At 40.6% G+C, this 13,821-nt stretch overlaps 2 protein-coding genes across 2 annotated transcripts; both read left to right on the top strand.

Moving 5' to 3' along the window:
- On the top strand, window positions 1-2,356 carry LOC141826413 (receptor-like protein kinase ANXUR1; the record flags this gene model as incomplete). The annotated part of the gene is given in 4 exon segments (XM_074713658.1): window positions 1-585; window positions 587-1,018; window positions 1,020-2,197; window positions 2,199-2,356. Coding segments are annotated over 4 exon segments (2,319 nt in total), but the record flags the coding sequence as incomplete, so codon positions are not given.
- A 4,831-nt stretch (window positions 2,357-7,187) lies between these two features.
- LOC141826270 (putative glucuronosyltransferase PGSIP8) lies at window positions 7,188-12,869 on the top strand. The gene is made up of 5 exons (XM_074713513.1): window positions 7,188-7,752; window positions 8,749-9,007; window positions 11,327-11,528; window positions 11,703-11,850; window positions 12,059-12,869. Exons 1-5 carry the CDS (start codon window positions 7,490-7,492, stop codon window positions 12,600-12,602), a joined length of 1,416 nt encoding a protein of 471 aa, XP_074569614.1. The 5' UTR covers window positions 7,188-7,489; the 3' UTR covers window positions 12,603-12,869.
- Window positions 12,870-13,821: the final 952 nt, after the last annotated feature.

Below are 13,821 nucleotides of genomic sequence, written 5' to 3'. Positions count from 1 at the left end.
GTCCCCTACATGACCGCGCGCATCTTCTCCTCGGAATCCACCTACAAGTTCGCCGTCAACAAGTCCGAACGCCACTGGGTGCGCCTTCACTTCTACCCCTCCGCCTACGACGACCTCCCGCCGGAGAACTCCTACTTCTCCGTCTCCACCGCCGACGGCATCACTCTCCTCAAGAATTTCAGTGCCTACGTCACAGCCAAGGCCCTCACGCAGGCCTACATTGTCAAAGAATTCTCCGTCTTGCCGTCCTCCGACGGCAGCATCAGCCTCACCTTCACGCCTTCCGACAAGTACAACGGCTCCTTCGCCTTCGTCAACGGCATCGAGGTCGTGTCGATGCCTGACATCTTCGACGAGCCGGCCCAACTGGTTGGCTTCTCCGATCAAAATGTGGAGGTTGGCACCTCTGCGCTGCTGACGATGTATCGGCTCAACGTCGGAGGCCAGTACATACCAGCGACCAATGACTCCGGCCTCAGCAGGACTTGGTACGACGACTCCCCTTACCTCTACGGTGCTGGTTTGGGCGTCACCTTCTCGGCAAACGACACGCTCAAGCTCCAGGACCAAGAGGGATCGCCGGAGTTACATCGCCCCCGCCGACGTCTACCAGACGGCGAGGTCGATGGGCCCCGATCCAAAGGTCAACATGAACTACAATCTCACATGGATTTTCCAAATCGACGCCAACTTCACCTACATCGTCCGCTTCCACTTCTGCGAGCTCCAGATGACCAAGGTCAACCAGAGGGTATTCGACATCTTCATCAACAATCGAACCGCTCAACAACAGGCCGACGTCATTGGTTGGACCTCCGAGAAGGCCGTCCCGATGCACAAGGACTACGCGGTGTACGTCGCCGATCAGCCGGGTGAAGACCAGATATGGGTGGCATTGCACCCATCTGTCTCGGCCAAACCAGAGTACTACGACGCCATTCTCAACGGATTGGAGATCTTTAAGGTGAGTGACGCTGCTGGAAACTTGGCAGGTCCCAACCCCGAGCCGTCTGCTCTGCTTGGCGGAAGCGGAATTGGAGGCGGATCGGGCCAGCTTCGAGTCTGAATCCAACAGCAAGCAGCATATAATCAGCAGCGCGGCAGGTGGAGTTGCAGCTGCCAGCGTCGCCCTTGCCATTTGCCTTGTCGTCCACCAGCGAAAGAAGAGGATAGACGCAAATGACTCAGCCGGTGGCAACTGGCTTCCTCTCTACGGTGGCAACTCTTACACAGGAAGCTCCACAGTGTCCGGCAAGAGCACAGCGAGCAGCCATTTGTCGAACTTGGCCGCGAATTGCAGGTATTTCTCCTTCCCGGAGATCAAGAAGGCAACCAAGAGCTTCGACGAGTCGCTTGTTATAGGAGTCGGAGGATTCGGAAAAGTCTACAAAGGAATCATTGACGAGGGAACTAAAGTGGCAATCAAGAGATCCAACCCTTCTTCGGAGCAAGGTGTGAATGAGTTCCAAACCGAGATCGAGATGCTCTCGAAGCTAAGGCACAAGCATTTGGTCTCCCTCATCGGCTTCTGCGAAGAGAACGGAGAGATGATCTTAGTTTACGACTACATGGGACATGGCACTCTCAGGGAGCATCTTTACAAGTGCAACAAGCCTCCCCTGTCATGGAAGCAGAGGCTGGAGATATCCATTGGAGCTGCTCGAGGGCTTCACTACCTGCACACGGGCGCGAGGTACCCCATCATTCACAGAGACGTCAAGACCACCAACATACTGCTGGACGAGAATTGGGTGGCCAAGGTTTCCGATTTTGGACTGTCGAAGACCGGCCCTACGATGAACGAATCTCATGTCAGCACAGTGGTGAAGGGCAGCTTCGGCTACCTCGATCCAGAGTACTTCAGAAGGCAGCAACTGACCGACAAATCCGACGTGTATTCATTTGGAGTGGTTCTGTTCGAGGTGCTGTGTGCCAGGGCAGCCTTGAACCCAAGCCTTCCCAGGGAGCAGGTCAGCCTTGCAGACTGGGCGCTGCACTGCAAGAAGAAAGGAGTCCTCGCAGACATCATCGATCCCCTTCTCGAAGGGAAGATTGGCCAGGAATGCCTGGACAAGTTCGCGGAAACGGCGGAAATGTGTCTCTCGGAACAGGGAGTCGACAGGCCTTCCATGGGCAGCGTGTTGTGGAACCTTGAGTACGCACTTCAGCTGCAAGAGAGCTTTGAGAGCGGGAAACCCCAAACCTGCGTCAGTTGCCAGCGAAAGCGACACCTTTATTGCTGGAAGCGAACACAGTGAGGAGGTAGACGGCCTAAGCAACACTGTTGTGTTCTCTCAGATGGTTAATCCTACGGGGAGATAAAAAAAAATTATCAAGTTCCTGCTTCACCACATATGACCTTGTTTGCTCTGTTTAATTTGTTTGAATTTGATAGAATTTTGTTTCAAAGATCTCTCTTCTCATCGTTCCTTGCTCGTTCTTCCAACTCGATCATGTATTCTGTGATTCATACTGACGCTGTAAGTTTGTAATGGCAATTCTGATGAAAATTTTAATTACTATGAATTCTGATCGAACATCTCATTCTCATCCCCTTCAATCGCCCATCAAATTAAAGCCCATGTCCTTTATGGAACGACCAAAACGCACTCGTTGTTCTTAACGACAGACGTTTCATGAAATCCATCTGCTCTGCGTGTAGAATAAAAAACCACCGCCTAGTGATGCACGGTGAAAGCTACAGCTACAATAATGCAACGAGACCGAATTCTTGCTATTAGCTTTCCCGGGCACTTATCATAAAATAGCGCCGAAGCGCAGTGGAGCCTCATCTCTATCCATCATCGATCCTCGAGAATATACAACGAGGAACAAGGCCAATCAAACGGCGAGATGTTAATTGCTCGTCAGTGTTAAAGCAATTGTTTGTTGCCGAGAAGAAAACAAGGGCATAAAGGAAGTAGGAACAAACGTAACGACGCGGCACACGTATCTGTCAGCTACGCGCTGACGCTGCACGCACGCTCGCATGGGGCGGCGTCGGAGCCGGGGCAAAGTCCTCGTGCTGTCTCTGTTAACGTTGAGAGGCATCGAATGTTGAGAAAAAAATAATATTGCGATGGGGGGGGATTGTGGGCCAGCAAGTACAGGAAGATGACGGGGAAGTACAGAAAGATGATCACCTCGACCAATCTTTTAAGACTATGAAAAAGGCTCCACTACAACGGTGCTGGCCAGTGTTGACCTTCCCCGAACCAGCCGTTCCCAACTGCGACTGGTGGATGGGCAGATGCAATTTACTGAATTTAATTAGTTGGCATGCGAGTTGACCTACCTACTTAAATTATACTCAGAGTGCATGTCCACCTGCCTTTCCAGTCTTGCGATCAAGGAGAATCCTAACATTTTCGGCTGTGTTCATGTCTTTAAAGAAATATTCTACACCGAGAACGAAATAATATGATCACACATGTAGATTTGTTCTTCTCACGGAAAATTATTATCTAATTAAATATTAGTATGATGTAAGGGTCTATACGTGGAAGACCCTTGACTAGGTCAATTTAGAATTCACGTAAAACAAAATCGGGATTTAATCAATATAGAAGCTAAGTCATGCAGCATGTTTCACAATATTAATCTCTCCGACCAACCGAGTTAATCCAACTGACCAAGTAGAATAGAGTCAACCTCTTAAGTTCCTGACTTTCTACCTCCCGAGGAGTTTTCCCAATAGAGGTTGATCTTTTGAAGAATCTTTCCAACAAAGGTCGACCTCCTGAATAATTTTCCTTAACAAAGATCGATTTTCTGAGCTCCTGCATGCGAAGGGACATGATGATTACTAACATGAAAGGACATGACCGTTACTAATATGAAAGGACACAATAGTTAGGAGGGCACTTTTTAAAGAGGTGTGTCCTTTGGACTTTTCTCCAAAGGTAAATCCCTTGGGCTTTGCTTCTTATATAAGATAAAAGAGAGGAATATCTAAAATGAATGATCTACAGTATCATCATCTAATGCTCTCATTTACTTTTATTCTGTTCTGTATCATTTTATATTATTTTGGGATTCCATAATGACTTAGGCATAGAGACCTCACCAAGGTGACTCTCAATGAGTCTTTTGACATGTGTTATCTCTCATAGGATCGACTAAGTTTTGAGGAGACCCTCCACTTGGTGAAAGTGTGTCGATCCATTACAAGTTGACCTAGTTGAAGAAAGCAAATCTAGTAGTTGTTGACGTGACCAAAGTCAATAGAAAGAAGTTTTGTGGGAGTTCGACCCATCCCTCGTATTTAGATCAAAGTATTTTAGCACTGTTTGTGGAAAATCCGAGTTGAGGCATAGAGATAAGTGAAACACATAGAAGTCAAGAAGGATTGACATCAAAAGAAGGAATCAAGCTATCCCATCAGCTGACCTATCGAGTTGTTCCACTAGCCGACTGCCAAGTGCCGACTCGGGCACTCAAATACTAAGCATCCAAACACCCCAAATCCGAATGAATGTTCCCCGAGCTCTAAACAGAGAATTGTCTTTAACTCTTTTTAATATATTCATATTATTGATTTACTAACCCTTAATATTATTCGTAACCATTCATAAATGATAAATTTATGCCCTTAAAATGCCTTTAGAGAATTCTCAAGTGCTTCCAAACATTCCTCCATCTGGGACAGAGTGGTCACTTCTCTCTCTGATTTGGACATGGACATAGATCACATTTGCCATCTCCTCCGCGATCCTAGGGATTGAGTGATTTCTCTCCCCTACTCGGACATGGGCGCGGATTGCATCCACCGTCCCTTCCGTGGTCTTAGGGAACGAGCTACTTCTTCCTCTGACTCGGACATGGACACAGATCACATCCACCATCCCCTCCGTAGTCTTAGGGATCGAGCTACTTCTCTCCCTGGCTTTGACACGGTCTTGGATCACATCCACCATCCCCTCCACCATCTTAGGGATCGAGCTACTTCTCTCCCCAACTCAGACATCCCTTTCGGGTGTGAATCACATCCTCCATCCTACTCTGCGGTCTTAGAGATTGAGCTATATTCTCCTGACTCGGATATATCATGGATCCAGTATTTATTTTCCTCCATCTGTGATAGAGGCATCCATCATAATTTCTCTTTGTCATAGACAACAGCGTCTATCGACATTTTCCTTGATCAAGACGTCCATCAACTTTTCATCTCCTATGCTTGGCAGAGTCGCTCATCTAATTTCTAATAGGTCATATTTCTATTTTTATATCAATAATAGAGGACTTCCCTAATATGATTGACATTTTCCATGTAGAACAAAGTCAAAAATTGGTCAACATACGAGCCATATGGCATGCTTCAAAACTTAGTCAACACAAATCTTGCCCATCTTCGACTAACCAAGTTAATCCAACTGACCAAGCAGAGTAGAGTCAACCTTTTGAGTTCCTAACTTTATGACCTCTCGAAGAATTTTTTCAACAAAGGCTGATCTCCCAAAGAGTATTCTTAACAAAGCCTAACCTCCCCGATCTCCTAGCATGCAAAGGGACACGGTGGTTATTAACATAAAGGAACATGACAGTTATCAATATGACAAAGCAAGGACACCCTTTAAAGAAGTGTTTACCTCCTCCCTTGAGCTTTTTTCCAACAAAGGCCGATCTCCCAAGGAGTATTCCTAACAAAGCCTGCATGCAAAGGGACACAGTGGTTACTAATATAAAAGGACAACAGTTATCAATATAAAAGGACACAGTGGTTACAAGGACACCCTTTAAAGAAGTGTTTCCCTTGGACTTCTCTCCATAAGACGCATCCCTTGAGCTTCTCTTCCTATATAAGGTAAAGGGAGGAGGAATGATCTAGGACATCATCATCTGGCGTTTTCATCTACTTTTACTCCGTTTTGTATCATTTCATATTTTTATATATTTTGGAGCTCCATGATGATTTAGACATCAGAAAGACCTTATCGGGTAACTCTCGATGAACCATTGGACGTGTGTTATCCCTTGCAAAATTGACTATGTCTCGAGGAGATCCTCCACTCGGCGAGAGTGTGCCAAGTTGTTACAAGCCGATCCCGTTGAGGAAAGCAGATCCAGTAGTGGCCGAGTGATCAAAGTCTATAGAAAGAAGTTCCCATGGTCTATAGAAAGAAGTTCAATGAGAGTTGATCCATCGTGCATATTCAGATCGAAACATTATAAATTATCAAATATGTCTTAAGTTTGGTACCGCACTACAACAAATACTTGGAAGGTAATTAACGGTGGTTGTTAACTCAAGGTAATTAATTATCTGATAAGTATAACTAAATTAAATTGAAATTGTAAGGAAAATGATTATAAGTTATTCCATAATGAATGAAATAAAATTGAATAATTTATTTGTAAAGTACTAATTAGCCAATTCTAACAAGTTAATAATTAATGCACCAATTACAAACAATCTTAACTTCCCTACTCTAAAAGTCTAAAATAGATCAATTACAAAATTAGCTTAATATAAAAAAAGTATATACAATAAATAAATTGCATAAGTACTTTTGATTCAGTTAAATTTGACGAATGACATGCCAAAATACATATTCATCTTTGATTAAGACGATTGAAATGAAATAAAAATGGATAAAACACATGTCAAGCAATAAATAAAGCCGGCATTTGATGCTTTATTATAGGCGATTTCTTAATCTGATTCCTAAGATTCTGGATTACGGCTAATTCTGTGTTTACTGGAAAGGAACAGGATATAGAAAAAGGAGATAAAGTCATCGTGCGTATTTAAATTCAACAAAAAGGAATAATTTATAATAATAACAACAATATCACGCACTTATTATTTTTTTATATATTGTTCCTTTTCGATCCTGATGAAAACAAAATAACAAAATAAATAAGAAATTTTATGTTATTTTCATTTTTATCTTCATTGACTTTCGTCAAACTAAACACACCGTATTTGTGTAGCGGCGGTGCTTTGCAAGCATCAACGGAACCTGTAACACTTGCTTGTATCGAACAATATGAAACGACAACCCAACGATTACCCTCCGTCGCTGTGAATCATACGATTGGACAGGCATGAGTGGGGACCAGATAACCTCAGTGGTGTGTGGAGATGGGTATGCGTTATTTTGACATAGCTGTGCGTTTTAATTCCAGACTCTTTTTAGGCGCTTCATCTACCTCTACCTCTTTCATCCGTCTGAAATTAATATCTCAAAAAACGCTACAGACGACAAAATCTCTCTCTGTCTCTCCGTCGCCGTGGTGTGGTTGCTTCTTCCCAATACCGGCGATCTGCGTCTACCTCAACCTTGTCCCCAACCAGTGAACACTTTGCGGTTGCTGGCACCGGCTGTGCCAAGTTGTCACTTGAGACGGTGGAGATCTGAAGAATGAGCCTCGGGGAAGGGCTCTGAAGGCGAGGATCCGAACTGCGGCAGCATAAAGATCCGATCTTGCTCCATTTCAGCTTTTTTTTTTTTGTGTCCCGAGTGTTCGGAGGTTGGAAGTGGCAGCGATGGGCGCCGGCCGGCCACTGGGGTTTCTTGTGGCGCTGCTGTTGGCACCAGTGGTGGTGTTCGTGGCGGCCCAGGAGGTTACTACGACTGCGCCGATGCGGAAGCACGCGTACGCTGCGATGATGTACATGGGGACGCCGAGGGACTACGAGTTTTTTGTGGCGACGAGGGTGATGATGAGGTCTCTCGCGCGGCTTGGCGTCGACGCCGATCTGGTTGTCATCGCCTCCGTCGATGTGCCAGTACGATGGGTCCAAACATTGTGAGATCTCTATTGCTCATTCTACCCCTCATCCCCGCCTAAACTCCCCCCTTTTGGTGAAATTTCCCTTTTGGTTTGGTATCTTTCATTCTAGTTGATGGTCTCGCTTCTGAAACGGTCTTCAACAGCATCTTTAGTTTACTCAACCTTTCCTGTTTGGTGATTTTTTTTTTGTTAAAAAAACAAGTTTTGTATTTGAGAAAAGTCTTAGAATTTGTTGTTTGAAGTTGTTCAAATACTAGCCATGGATTTGATCTTTCCTACCAAAATCGTCCCTGCCGTTTTGGACTCCTTGACTCTGTAGCATGGACGAGTGTGGCTCCGTAGGCGGTTTTTAGGTCTTTTTGCGCACTTCGTGGGGGCATGTTCTTCGGGATATCCATTTCCAAGATTTTTGACTTTTAGGTGTGCCTAAAACAAAACGACAACTTTGGGGCCATAGAATTTCATTGGCGTCGACTTGTTCTTTGGAGAAATCCCGAGCTACCGGATCCAAGATCGTAGGTTGAACCGAACCAAAAAGAAGCCCTAGTCAATTAAAAATTCGCTCTATATTTCTTGACGTTGCTATCACTAATTTCGTATAAATTTCCATATCGATGATATTTGTTTTCATGATCCTTTGACGCTCAAACAGAAGTTCTTTAACTTTTGACCGTATTAAATTTGCAAATTAGAATATTGATTTTGAATCTTAGAGAGAGGAAAAGAAGTTAAGAACCAAGAGATTGATTCTTCAGCACAGCTTTCAGTTATCGTTGAACTAAATAATTTTTTTGTATGATATATGTCGACAGTGGACTTTACCAATTTAAAACTTTGAACTTTTTTAGCCAATTTTGTTTCCTAATTATTACAAAAGTTTAGCCTTTGTATTGCCAAAATTTAAGAAGCTGCAAAGAATAGTCAACGTAGTTGGTAGTGCATTTAGGAACATTAAATGGTTAGTTACTGAGTTTGGGCAAGTACTTATGTCTGACTGTTTGGCGTGATCAGGCAAGAAGAAGATGGCGTGAAGGTGGTTACTGTTGAAAATTTGAAGAATCCATATGAAAACCAAGGCAATTTCAACTCCAGATTCAAGCTGACCTTGAACAAGCTTTATGCATGGAGCTTAGTTTCATATGATCGAGTTGTTATGCTTGATTCTGATAACATTTTCCTCCAGCGTACTGATGAGCTTTTCATGTGTGGCCAGTTCTGTGCTGTGTTTATCAATCCCTGCATCTTTCATACTGGACTTTTTGTTCTTCAGGTACACCTCTTAAAAACCCTAGTTTTGTAAGGATTAACTTCTTTTCCTGCAACACATCCCATATTACTAGAATGAACAAAACCATTCATCAACACAATGCAATTTAAAGAAATTTGAAACCATTGTCAGCAATTTAGTCTGAACATGAGATGTTACTATTTACAACTAGTTACTTAAACTATAGCTAACATGTAGTATGATACCAATAGTTAACTATTTTTATCATAACATGATTATGCAAACAGCATTGTTTCCATCATTTTTATCTACTAATCTGTGTCAATGGTTATTTAATCTGGAGGCTATAATATGAAGCCATTTAGAAGTTGAGAAACATTGGGAACAACCAACTTGTCTAAAGAATGGATTCTACCTTTCTATGGACTATCCCATGCAATCAAAATTTTCAGTGTTGCAAACCTGTTAATGGGCCGGGTCATTGAGTTTAATTGAAGCCACTATTGTTTTGAAATATTTTAGGTGATATATGTAAGATACATCATGGTATGTAATTACATTAATAAATTTGTGAAATATTACCTTTCTATTGCAATATGATAATGCTTATTCACATAAGCCTTTTTTAGCCAACTTAACCCCATTAGATACCGGTTACTTTTTGAACCATTGATTTGTGTCTTGATCTTCTACACTTGTTCATTTAGGTACAGATTGATAATTTCATACACAATTGATGTTAGATATTAGGACTACAGTTCTAGATGTTGGATTCCATGCTACGGTGGCATATTTGTTGTATTGGGGGAATTCAATTAAAATAGAAAATTTTAGCAACTTTGACCCATTCATTTTTTTTTCTTCTCCTTTCTGTTGGCATCATTAATCCTTGTCTATAGCATCAGCTGTGCCACTTCAATTAGCATCAGCTATTGTCATATCTATATCTCTATTGTTGTTCACACTCATTTAGCTCGGAAGACATGAATAGCAGTTATAAATTCTTGGTTACTTGGGATGTCATTGTCATGATCTTCAAATTCATCACAGACGAGTTCTCTAAAAGCTTGAATGTGTGGAACACACTGATTAAGCCTTTCATGTCGTGTCTCGCTTCTCCAATAGAACAAAAAGTATTGACTATACTGGCGGCACAGCTCAGGTTTTTAAACTATAAATGCTTCAATCAGCAGATTATCAGCTTAATCAGATTAAAATAATATGATAAGGATATGGAGGAAAACCACCTGGTCAGATTTCAATGTATCTGCATTTATCAACAAATGTAACATGGACTTCCTCTTTTTGTTATTTCTCTTTCTAGTTGCTACCTCCATAAGTTAAAATTTTGTGAAGTTTCTTATACGGTTAGTGACTAGATGTGGAATTTCATGAATTCAGGAAATTTGATTAGTGTTCCACAAATTTCATCTTGAGTCATGAAGAGATTTACTAAACAATTACTTTTACAGAATTTACTAATCATCTAGTTTTCTCAATCATTTCTTAGGCTTCTAATGCAGAAGCCTGGAAGTAATATAATCAAGCCTACTTTGCAAGATTAATTATAACTTGTAGCTTCACAATCCCTGCATTACTCCTACATATTTGTTTTTAGTCTCCTAAAACTTTAACATTATAGCATAGGAGATAGAGGTTATTACAAATAATTCGTTAGCTGAAAGGACAGAGGAATGATGTATAGAAGGATGCAAGAATATTTAAGCACCTCTATCAGTTCTGCATAAGATTCCCATGGTTTCTGTGAGAATATGCTTGAAAGTCTTTATTTTGTAGATAGTGGTAGTGATAAATCAATCAGGTGTTTCCAGTATCTAACAAGTCATGATCTTGTAGATGGCGGTTTGAAATTTTGTCATGTGCTAATTGCATACTCCAATACTAATAGCAAAAGGCAGATGATAGCAATGCATGGTGATATTTCATCCCAACTGTATTCAATGAATACTTACTAATGATGTAGCATCTATGCGCTTGTTATTGTCAGCAAGTATATTACCATAGAGCAAATGATACCCAACTAGAGAGTAGCTTTAATCTTTAGCTGCTTCAAGGATTTGGGAAAATTATCATGACAATTTTGGGAGAATGGATCATTGAGGTAACCAACTTATCCCTGCAGTGCTGATTGATCTTCAACCCAAGTGTTTAATACCCTTGACATATTTCGTTCTATACTTTGCTGCATACTCCATTGTGTTTGTCTATTAGAAATGCATCCTATACCTTGGCGATGTTGTCTTAAAGAGTAAGAAAACTTGCAGGCAGCTGCTATTTCACTGAAGGGGAACTGTAATTTTCCCTCAACCGTAATTTCATTCTCTGCTGTTTCACTTGCAGCCCTCAATGAAGGTTTTCAACAACATGCTTCATGAGTTAGAAATTGGACGTGATAACCCAGATGGTGCAGATCAAGGTTTTCTTGCAAGCTATTTTTCTGATTTGCTTGATCAGCCAATGTTTCATCCACCTTCCAGTGGTGCCAAGCTTAATGGTTCCTTCCGCCTTCCTTTGGGATACCAGATGGATGCTTCATATTACTGTACGTGTCAGATTTATATTTTCTTTATGCCTTAAAATATGGTACTTCCATTTAGAAATCAATGCAGTAAGATGTACGGTTCTCTATCATCGGATTCGTTTCACACACAAAAAAAAACTCGTAATAGTAGTGGAAACCATTGCAGTGAGAAATTCTGGTTTGATTATATTGCAGATCTGAAGCTTCGGTGGAGCATACCATGTGGGCCTAATAGTGTCATAACATTTCCTAGTGCCCCATGGCTAAAACCTTGGTACTGGTGGTCTTGGCCTGTCTTACCATTGGGCCTTTCTTGGCATGAGCTGCGTCGAGAAAATCTTGGGTATGTGAACAATCACTTGTAGACCTGTGAACCATAGTAACATATTCAAACAGTTCCATGTTAAGGCCATTGTTTTTACTTAATGTTACTATTTGTAGACCACATGCAAAGGCCAATGCTGCAGAAATTTAAAATATGAGACGGTTATTATGCTTTCTTTACGATTGAGATCTAACATGCCTTGTTTACGTACTCATTTCGTGAGCAGGTATGGTTCAGATTTACCTATCTTGTTGATCCAGGCAGTAATGTATGTCGGAATCATAGCAATCACTCGGTTGGCACGACCAAGCCTATCCAAGTTGTGTTATAACCGCCGTCCAGAGAAAAGCATTGCGATACTACATACAACACTAAAGATAGCAGCATTTTGGTCCATGGTCGCTGCCTACTCGGTGCCCTTCTTCCTTATTCCACGAACGGTGCACCCACTTTTTGGTTGGTCGCTTTATATGCTTGGAGTTGCTTCGCTCTCGTCGATCGTAATCAATGTCTTTCTTCTGCCGCCCCTGCCAGTCCTCACAGTACTATTGGGAATGTTGGGTTCACTGTTTGTGATGGCATTTCCTTGGTATCCTGATGGTGTCATCAGGGCTTTGACAGTATTTGCTTACGCATTCTGTTATTCGCCGATTGCATGGGCATCCTTGATGAAAGTTACAGGCTCCTTGCAGAACTTAGTTGAAAGGGAAGTCTTCTTTCCCAGATTGGGAGAGTCCACAGAGATGTCTGAGTTCAACAAACTGTATTGATCAACTCACAAAACTGGCCAGCTTCCATGTAGATGATCAGAATTGGCTAATCCTGTTAATTTTTGAGTTTTTTTCCCCCATTCACATGCATCGGCATCTATCACTTTGAAATGGTTTGATCTGGATAAAATGTAGAAAGAATCAATGGAATGGTTGGTGAAAATGTGGACTCAGATCGCCCCAGGTCTGGGATGACAATCCATGTACCAATTGTTACTCGGGTTGAATGTGAAGCCCCTTAATTTACAAAATGGTTTTTTTCTTCTTAAGATTGAAGAGTTTGGCTTCAAACTTGATAAATGTGTTCACTGTTGTTACTGCTTGTCCAATACATTTTGTCTATTTTCCTTTTGCTTACTTTATCAAAACTTTGGTGTGGATGCTATATATATATATATATGATCTGGATACCCTGCTGCTACATCTATGAGAGAAAGACCTGTATTATAAATGAAACTTGCATTAAATGAAATATATCATTTCAATAAATTATCATTGCTTATACTCTGCTGCAAATAATGACATATTATAATAAACTTATTTGAAATATTAAAAAATTTAGCATTAATATTATTTTATATTAAAATGTTAAAATATTATTAAATGAGATTATTATTATATTAAATTGTAAGTGTTATTAAGTTATTTTTAGGGTGCTAAACTGTTCCATAGGCATATATATATATATATATATATATATATATATATATATATATAAAATTACTAATTAATTTTCTAAGATTTGGTTTTCAATAGTATATATATTTTTTGTATTTATTTAAATTCTATAATTAAATTTTTTCATACGAATCTAATTATTATTGACTATGTACAAATTTAAAATTAATCTCAAATGCATTTCGATTTTGTATTTTAAAATGATGAAAAAAAATTCAGAACAACTAGTTGGGGCTTTTTGAAAACAAGGGGCCGAAGAGTTTTTTCTTTTTGTCCTTGTTTTTCCTTTCTAAAACGTAAAGGCATTTTTAGACTCTTCCATTAAATCTCAAACTTTTAGTTGAGAATTATTGGTAATTGATGATCATATTTTAAGATTATAAATGAATCAAATATTCAATTTTTTATTTGATAAGAATTTATTCAATACACAAAATCAATTAAATAAATAAATTTAAATAATTTATTAAATTAAATAAATAAATTTGAATATATATATTTAGTTCGTTAATATTCGTGAACAATATATAATATTATGAAT

Source organism: Curcuma longa, chromosome 4 (assembly GCF_044706935.1).
Source record: "Curcuma longa cultivar G26 ecotype Majalengka, Jawa Barat chromosome 4, ITB_CL_G26_1.1, whole genome shotgun sequence".
NCBI lineage: Eukaryota > Viridiplantae > Streptophyta > Magnoliopsida > Zingiberales > Zingiberaceae > Curcuma > Curcuma longa.
Note: the sequence above shows the minus strand (reverse complement) of the source record. Positions and strands in the feature narration are given on the sequence as shown.

Excerpts from the sequence above, each read along its gene's own strand:
- LOC141826270 (XM_074713513.1), top strand. The coding sequence starts at position 7,490 with ATGGGCGCCGGCCGGCCACTGGGGTTTCTTGTGGCGCTGCTGTTGGCA. Across the intron at positions 9,008-11,326 it reads CTGGACTTTTTGTTCTTCAG|CCCTCAATGAAGGTTTTCAA; the intron begins GTACACCTCTTA and ends TTTCACTTGCAG. Across the intron at positions 11,851-12,058 it reads CTGCGTCGAGAAAATCTTGG|GTATGGTTCAGATTTACCTA; the intron begins GTATGTGAACAA and ends TTTCGTGAGCAG.